At 47.9% G+C, this 9,315-nt stretch overlaps 1 protein-coding gene across 1 annotated transcript; it reads left to right on the top strand.

Moving 5' to 3' along the window:
- The first annotated feature begins 357 nt into the window (after nt 1–357).
- LOC138961311 (uncharacterized) lies at nt 358–8,099 on the top strand. The gene is made up of 2 exons (XM_070332913.1): nt 358–2,020; nt 2,440–8,099. The coding sequence occupies exons 1-2, from the start codon at nt 358–360 to the stop codon at nt 8,097–8,099; spliced, it is 7,323 nt and encodes a 2,440-aa protein (XP_070189014.1).
- The last annotated feature ends 1,216 nt before the right edge of the window (nt 8,100–9,315 follow it).

Raw genomic sequence — 9,315 nt, 5'->3', positions numbered from 1 at the left:
AACCTTTGTCGTTGAAGCAAGAAACGTCATCATCGTTGAACAAGAAACTTTGTTTTAATATTTTTAGCTAAAGGTGTCTGGCTAAATGAAATTTTGGAGCCTTTTTGACTTCACAGCAAGTATATGAATATTGCAGCCAGCACTTATTTTAAAAACTACGTTCCTCCATTTAGTCGGTCAAACAGGACACACTCTTTAACCAGCAAACTATTCACTTGCATAAGCTTTCTGATGCTTTCTATGAATATCGTAACCGTATTCCTTTCATCTTGAGCGCTACTATCAAGTCAACGGTGTCGTCATCCTTGAAGAAACAACTTTTGTTTTGTTCTCATAACTCACGGAGAAACCGACAATATGGAAGCAACTGCTGCAAATACGGATAGCTCTGAAACACACTTAGGGAGAGACGACAATAGAGAGGAAACTCTGATAAATAGTACAGAAGATTTCGTCACTAAATCTGGCATCAGAGTTTCCATCTGCAAGAAGGACATCACTAGATTTCAAGTGGACGCAGTAGTCAACGCAGCCAACAAAAACCTAGCTCATGGAAGAGGCGTCGCTGCTGCAATTTCTGATGCCGCAGGGAACATTTTGAGAGAGGAAGGAGACAAGTACATTCAACGTCACGGCGCCCTTCAGGTGACCCAGGTCGTGGAGACCACAGGAGGACTCCTGCAGTGCCGGAAGGTTCTGCATGCCGTGGGACCGAGATGGAGCGACTATGAAGACAAGGCTCTGTGTCAGCAACATCTGATAGACACTGTCTTCAATTGTCTGAACAAGGCCACTACTCTCGGACTCTCTTCTATCGCCATCCCATCAATCAGTTCGGCCAACTTCGCAGTCCCGCAAAACATCTGCGCAGATAGCTACTTAATCGCCGTTCAAGCTTTTGATGAACAGCATGGAGGCCAAACTAGCTTGAAGAATGTCTACTTTGTCGATGTCTCTGACGTAATGGTCGACCTTGTTCAGAGGACTTTTGCCGAGAATTGGAACAATCCGTCCGTCAGTGCTTACATCGACCCTTCTGCTCAGCTCGATCAGCATGCTTCGGCGGGCCCAGCAACTTCCAGAAGGAGAAATCCGAACGTGCGGCCACCTAGTTCTCTGAAGGAACAACCTCACCATCGACCCGAGGACCTTCTACGACGTTCTGGAAGATCAAGGGCGATGACAGAGAAGGGTTTTAAGGACGTATTGCGAACGAGGATTGACAACTTCAATCAAGCGATCAAGAGCATCAAACGTCTAATCCAGAGCACCGTATCAGTCCTCAACGACAAGCACGACGATGTCGTCTTCCTTAGGCAAGTCCAAACAAAGCTAGTGAAGAAGATGTCCGAAATCAGAACTCTACAAGCAAGAATAGAGGAGCTGCGCTCAGACCCACGTACTGTCGAAGCCTTGGAGGAGATAGAGACTCAAGCCGCTACATTAGTCAGCCAGCTGGTCGTCGAGATTGCCAGAAATAATCCTCCGTCCGGACGTCTTGGAAGACCTTCGACAAATAGTGGAAGAAGAAAGGGAGGCAGTGACATCTCACATTCAACTCATTCGCGAATCCAGCGAACAGAACAAGAATCTATCAAGGTGAAGATGGAAATGCAAGTTCTGCAGCTCAAAACGGAAGCGCAACTTGAAAGGGAGGAAGAGGAAGCCGAAGCCAGCTTGAGGGCCCTCCAAGAAGAGCAAGAACATAGAGAATCCGAAAGGAGGAAAGAGAAAAGGAGACGAGAATTCGAAGAAGCCGAGGCTCAAGAAGAGGATAAAAGGAGAATAGAAAGAATTCAACAAAAACTCGTGGACAGCAAAAGAAAGGCCGAACGACAAAGTTTCTTCGAGGAAAGGAAACTGCTTGTGATTCAAGCAGCAAACAATGACGCCATGAATGCTTTGGTGGCTAATAGCAGGAGCTCTGAGTCATCGATGACAATATTCTCAGAATATGAGATGGAAGACCCTACTCCAGATCTGTCGCGAAAGCAAATAAGCACTGCTGACTGGGTTCAAAGTACCGTTGATCAGTTGTCTACAACTGAAAAGAAACTTCCCTTAAGCCCCTTAGTCAAACAAGGTAAAAGCAGACAGGTATTGCAGGTTGACAGGAGCTCTAACCAACAAGAGGTGCGCGCCACTGATGGGACGACGGCGGCCACCGAGAAGACCGATGACCACAGCCGCGACCAGAATCCTTTTCGAACATCACCACGACAACAAAGAAGGTGCTTCCAGAGATCGTCCGTCGTCAACCAACGCAGACTGCGACTGGAGTGCAGCATCACTTCACTGAGGCTGCTTACACCACAGCCTTTCTAAATCCAAGCTATGGCGGAATACCAGCCATTAGAGAGAGGCAACTGACTAAGACACAGTCTGTGCCACGACCTCCGTTTACCCAGTCGACTTGGACTGGGGTGTCAACGACTACAGCCAACGTCGGCGGCTACGTCAACGCTGCTACGACCTACTACGCTGAGCCTCATCAGCCACGCGTTTTGGCGACGTCAGAGGCTGTCGGCGGCCACGTCAACGCTGCTGCGACCTACTACGCTGAGCCTCATCAGCCACGCGTTTTGGCGACGTCAGAGGCTGTCGGCGGCCACGTCAATGCTGCTGCGGCCTACAATGCTGAGCCTCACCAGACACACGGCTTGACAACATCAGCGGGTGTCGGCAGTTACGTCGACTACTACATGGCGAAGAATTATGAACCGCCGCAGAAAGATTCACCGCAACAGAGCAAGCTGCGCCATGATGCACCCATTTTTACGCAAGTCGCCGCTGGACAGCAGTATGATACCGCCCATTCCGATGAAGCACGTCACGTAATCTACGGGAACAGCGAGGCTGAACCTCCTGTGGTGACGCTGCACCCCAGAAGATCATCGTACACCTCTGAGCAAATGAACTTTACCAACGCATCAGGTGAAGATCAGCTAAGAATGATCACACAAACATTCGCGAACGCTATGACTTTGAGCCGCCTACCCACGCAAGAACCGAGCATTTTTGTGGGAGATCCTTTGGATTATCCTTCGTGGCATGCAGCCTTCAAATTCCTGATCGGGAGTCAAAACATTCAGGAGACAGAAAAACTACTATATTTAAAGAGATTTCTTGGCGGAAGCGCCTTGGAATCAATCAGTGGTTTCTTCCTAATGAGAAAGCCGGAAGCCTTCACAAGCGCCATGAAGATGCTGGAGGCAAGGTATGGCAACTCGTTTGCCATAGGGCAAGCTTTCAGGACGAAACTAGAGAACTGGGACACTGTGAGATCTGAAGATCCAGTCGCTCTTCGTCTCTTCTCTGACTTTTTGAGGCAGTGCTCGGTAGCCCAGAACGAAATTGGAGGTTTGCATATTCTTGATGACGCCCAGTACCTCAAACGTATGGTTGATAAGTTGCCGAAGTACATTAAGAACAGATGGAGTCGGAAGGTCACGCACGACAAGGTGAAACATCCTGAAAGGTACCCAACCTTCAAGGAGCTCTCGGACTTTGTCGAAGAAGAGGCCGAGATCTCAAATGAGCCTGTGTTTGGCATGATTGCCAACAAGGCAGCACCCAAGTTTGATCCCGTCGACGCACAGAAACAGCAGCTCTATCGAAGGGACAAAGGTCTTCGACAAAACCGTCTAGAATCAGGCGCTCAATCCGTAAGCAACCATCTGCTTAACAGCGTTCAGCCAACAGCCAACGATCTGGCTTCAGGCGGCCAGCCCACAGACAAATCACATTGTATGTACTGCGAGATGTCAAATCACGAGCTGCCCAGTTGCCGCAAGTTTGCAGGACTCTCTAAAGAAGACAAACGAGGTTACGTGATGAGGAACAGACTGTGTTTCGGCTGCTTAAAGGCCGCAGGGCATGTTGCGAGCCAGTGCAAGGAGCGCGAAGTCTGTAGCAAGTGTAAGAAGAACCATCCAACGAGCATGCACTTGGACACATTCCAGCACGAATCTTTTGGTAGCCCACGCGAAACCAACCAATCAGTGAGTTACTCCATCGGTAATACTGAAAGTTCCTCGGACAAAATGCTTGCTCAGTTGCACAGTAACAAACAAGTGCCTGTCACAACACGCGCTACCCTCAAAACGAACAATGAAGGTGGTGAAAGCATGACGTCTATGATAGTGCCAGTTTTCATGTCGCTCATATCAGAACCTACGAAGGAAGTATTAGTCTACGCAATGCTGGATACCATGTCTAACGCGACTTTCGTGACAGACTCCTGCGCAAAGGAACTGGGCGCTTCTTCAAAGAACGCTACTCTGAGACTGACAACGTTGTCCGAGAAGGATGCCTTGGTCCCATGTCGAAGATATGAGGGGTTACAAGTGAGAGCATACAACCGAAATGAATACGTTACGTTGCCACCCTCTTTTTCAAGAGAAACTCTCAAGACGGACATGTCTGAAATCCCAACTAGAGAAACGGCTGAGAGTCACACCCACCTCCATCATCTCTCATCAAACATGCAGCCAGCCCTGGAGTGTCCCGTGGGACTCCTCATAGGGTACAATTGCCCTGAAGCCCTCGTACCCACTGACACAGTCGAGGGATTTCCGTACGCTGTGGAAACCCCACTAGGGTGGTCTATCGTTGGAACTACAAGAGCAGCAACGATTTTCAACGATACGGAAAGCAGTGACTGCAAGCAAGTCACACAAGACATGCAAAAGCAGTCGACGAACGTATTCAAAGCACGTGTCAAGGAGGTATCTGCGACAGAGCTCGTCCAGGTATTGGAACGAGATTTCTCCGACATGGAGTCAGGCACAATTTCCCAGGACGACATGAAGTTTATGAACATTGTCGAACAAAACGTCAAGGTCAACGCAGCAGGCCACTACGAAATGCCTTTGCCCTTCCGTCATGAGCACCCATCAATGGCCGACAACAGGAACGTGATTCTAAGACGAACATTTGGTCTTCGGCGTCAATTCGAAAAGAGACCGGCGTATAAGAAAGACTATGTTGAGTTCATGAAGGAGATCATCGAGAGAGGGGACGCTGAAAGAGTTCCCACTGATGAGTTGGAAAGGGTGCCAAGATGGTACATCCCTCACCACGGAGTGTACCACCCCAAAAAGCCAGACAAAATCAGAGTGGTTTTTGATTGCAGTGCTAGTTTTCAAGGATCGTGCCTCAACGAGGAGCTGCTGCAGGGGCCTGACTTGATCAACTCACTCACCGGAGTTCTACAGCGTTTCCGCAAAGGTTCCATCGCCTTCTCTTGCGATATAGAGAAAATGTATCACCAATTTCATGTAGATCCTGCTGATCGGGATTACTTGCGATTCCTATGGTGGGAGAACGGAGATGAAACGGGACCTCTGGTGGATTATAGAATGAAGGTCCATATCTTTGGAGCAACATCATCGCCAGGATGCGCAAACTTTGGGCTGAAGCAAGTGGCCAAGGATCATAGAAACATTAGCGAAGACGCGTCCAAATTCCTACAGCGCGATTTCTATGTGGATGATGGACTGCACGCCAATGAGTCGGTGGAAAACGCAAGAGAAATCTTAGACAAGGCGAGAGAAATTTGTACTCATGGAAAATTGCGACTCCACAAAATTATGTCGAACTCTCCTGATTTGCTCTCTCATTTTCCAGAGTCGGAAGTGGCAAGGAAAAGGGTCACCGACCTGTCTTCTGTTTCGCCTACGCCAGCCGTTGGAAGAACGCTGGGACTCCAGTGGGATATGGAAGAGGACATCTTCTCCTTCAACTGTCTGCCTAAGGAAGCTCCTGAAACAAGAAGAGGCGTACTATCCACTATCGCGTCACTCTACGACCCCTTGGGTTTCCTGGGACCGTTCATTCTCAAGGGAAGACTCGTTCTGCAGGAGATGTGCGGCGATGGCTTGGATTGGGATGACCCTCTGCCAAATCAGCTCGCTGCACGATGGAAGGCTTGGCTGGACGACTTCAGCAATTTGCGGAACATCGGAATTCCTAGAAGCTTTCTGCCTTCCACGTTCGGTGTCGTGAAAGAAGTGGAGCTGCATCACTTTTCAGACGCATCAGAGAAGGGCTACGGACAGTGCTCGTATTTGCGTTTCCTGAACACGAACGACGAATATCACAGCACGCTGGTCATGGCAAAGAGTCGAGTGGCCCCTCTCCGAGCCGTTACAATACCTCGAAAGGAACTGCAGGCTGCTGTGTTGTCTGCGAGGATGTCCAGGTTCTTGCAGGAGGAATTGCACTACAAGGGTCTGCGACACTATTTCTGGACTGACTCACAGATAGTGCTGGCTTACTTGAACAATCAGTCCAAGCGGTTTCACGTGTTTGTGGCCAACAGAATCCAGCAGATTCTAGAGGCGTCAACGGCGGATCAGTGGAGATACGTGCCCTCAAATGACAATCCGGCGGATCACGCTTCGCGAGGACTGACTGTGAACGAGCTCAAGTCCACGGAATGGTTTTCTGGTCCAGCCTTCCTCAGACAGGCTCTCCCTGAGCCCACAGAAGCGGAATTCAGTATCCCTGACGACGACGTAGAGGTCAAACGTGCAATGACGACGTCCGCTGCCGATGTGAAGACATCTACCTGGGAGGAGAGATTCAAGCGCTTCTCCACAAAGAGGTCTTTGATTAGAGCGATAGCGTTGCTCATGCGCCATTGCCACAAGTATGAAGCAAAGACACCAGCCAACTCTAGCCTCGTTGAACACAGTCTGACTAGACTGGAGTCGTATAGAGTCGCTGATTTGAAAGTTGTCAAAATCTCTCAGCAGGAACATTTCGCCTCTCCTTCACGTGAAGACAAAAGCAGCCTGAAGGATCTGGATTGCTACAAAGACGAAAACGAAATGCTCAGGGTGGGAGGAAGAATTGACCGATCTGCAGAGACCAACGAGTTGAGGCATCCAGTCGTCTTGCCCCATCAGAGTCACTTGGCAGTCTTGGTGGCACGTGCATGTCACGCTCAGATTGCGCATCAGGGACGTCCTTTTACGATCAACGAGATTCGTAGACAGGGTTTCTGGATACTCGGAATGAGACGAGTGGTGCTTGCAGTCATTCGTCACTGCACCGTTTGCATACGTCATCGTGGTAGACCAGAGGCTCAGAAGATGGCTGAGCTTCCAGAAGAAAGAGTGAACGAGTCTGCCCCTTTCACTCACTGTGGAGTTGACTGTTTCGGACCGTTCCACGTGAAGGATGGTCGCAAAGAGGTCAAGCGTTACGGACTGTTGATCACGTGTTTATCATCAAGAGCCGTGCACATAGAAGTGTTAGATGATCTCTCAACTGACTCTTTCATAAATGGGCTGCGAGTACTGATGGCGTTGCGAGGGAATGTCCGATCGATCAGGTGCGATAGGGGAACAAACTTTGTGGGTGCGAACAATGAGTTGAAGGCAGCTTGGAAAGGTATGAATCAGGAAGCAATAGTGACACGATTGCTGAAGGACAGTTGCGAATTCCTTTTCAATCCACCTACAGCAAGCCACATGGGTGGTCTATGGGAACGTCAGATTAGGACTGTTCGAAGCGTTCTCAGCGGATTGCTGGACAAGTATGGGCAACGACTAACTTCATCCACGCTGAGGACCTTTATGTATGAGGCGATGGCCATAGTCAACAGCCGACCGCTGTGTGTCGAGAGTCTGGAGTCACCAGATGGCCCGTTGCCCCTCACCCCTAATCATCTGCTGACGATGAAGCCTGCGGGTGTCCTACCACCACCTGGAAACTTCAGTGACGCTGACGTTTATGCGAGGAAGCGCTGGCGATGTGTGCAGCATCTCGCTGACGAGTTCTGGCGTCGCTGGAGGAGAGAGTACTTGGCGTCTCTTCAGTTGCGACAGAAGTGGCTGTCACCGATGCCCAACGTCAAAGTCGGAGACGTCGTCCTTTTACACGATGACACCGCCCCGCGAGCAGAGTGGAGTCTCGCACGGGTAACGGAGGTCTTCCCAAGCAGAGACGGCCTCGTCAGGAGTGTCAAAGTGCTGTTGGCGGCTACTCTGGATGCGCGTGGGAGACCCATCGCCCCTGCGTCGGTGCTGACTCGACCCGTCCACAAGTTGACAGTTTGGGTGAGAGACAGAGACGCCGAACAAAGACAATGAACAATCTAAAAGAATAGTTTTGTTAAGCCACCTGCTACGTACCTTGACACGAATGAACATTGTAGACGATCATTCGCCACAAATGATATGTGCCTTAAAGAACTTTAATGTTTGAATGCAGAGATTATTAACTGGACTGAAATGAACTTTAAATCTGAGAGGCGATGGTTTTGGTTTTTCAATAAGCTGTTCATGACGTATGTATATGAATGGTGGGAGGAACGAGTTTGCATAAGAATGAAATAATAGTATGGTAAATAAAGGATTTGTTTTTTGAATATTTGCAAATTATGGTTATTTTGCCACAGAAGGTCTATTAATGTAAATGTGTGTGTTCAACTTACATTTGAAGTTAACGGAACATGTAATTATTTTTATGTTAAAGTGAAGTCTACCTTAACGTTTAAGCCTAATATTTTGAGAGAAGTCAATGTTAGTGTATATGGCTAAGCTGCCATCGTCAATGTTAAAAGGTGTTTTTTTTTTTTTTTAAATTTATTTAAAGTGAATCAAAGTGCCTACGCGGTTTTGATTAAGGCTATGAACGTTTTGATGTTTGTCCTGAAGGTAAAGAAAGTCAACCTGCCTACGCGGCATGTGTTAAAGTTAATGTTTTTTTGTTGTTCTGTAAAGAAAGTAACGTAAATGTAACTGCCAACGAGGCACATGATTATGTTCATGAACGTTTGTTTTTTTGTTTTTTTGTAATGTGCTTCGAACGTACCCTGTTTTTGCTCAAAAGGGAGTTAATTTCTGGGGCAAGTATGCGTTTCGGCGTACTCGGTTCTTTTCTCAACAAGAGTAATTTCAGTGGCAAGGTAAATGATTTGAAGGTACTTTGCTTCTGTCTAGCATTGAGTCGGATTTCTATAGCAAAGCTTTTGTATAAGTAACGTGCTATGTCTGGTAAACGGTTGTAGTGTAAACTGTGTTCAATACTGAGATTTGTGTTCTGTTTGTCCAGACCTTCCGAATAAGTATAGTCGGGTGTTAGGTCTGGAGGTGGGAGTGTAAATGCCATAGTTCTGCGCCTTATTTTTCGTTTTGGGTGGTTTGTTGCATTTTGCGTTTTGGGGATTTTTGTAATTTTCCTATCGATTTTTTATTTTTCATTTTTTTGTTGTTGTTGTTATATTTAGCTATAATGTCTTTATTTTTCTAGAAGTTTAACTGCATTTAATTTGACCTTATTGTGTGGTAACTCGAGATGCTATGC

The sequence above is a fragment of the Littorina saxatilis genome, linkage group LG3 (assembly GCF_037325665.1).
Source record: "Littorina saxatilis isolate snail1 linkage group LG3, US_GU_Lsax_2.0, whole genome shotgun sequence".
Lineage (NCBI taxonomy): Eukaryota > Metazoa > Mollusca > Gastropoda > Littorinimorpha > Littorinidae > Littorina > Littorina saxatilis.
Note: the sequence above shows the minus strand (reverse complement) of the source record. Positions and strands in the feature narration are given on the sequence as shown.

Coding starts and splice junctions, on each gene's coding strand:
- LOC138961311 (XM_070332913.1), top strand. CDS start 358: ATGGAAGCAACTGCTGCAAATACGGATAGCTCTGAAACACACTTAGGG. Junction 2,021..2,439: donor CACTGCTGACTGGGTTCAAA/GTACCGTTGATC, acceptor CAACGACTACAG/CCAACGTCGGCGGCTACGTC.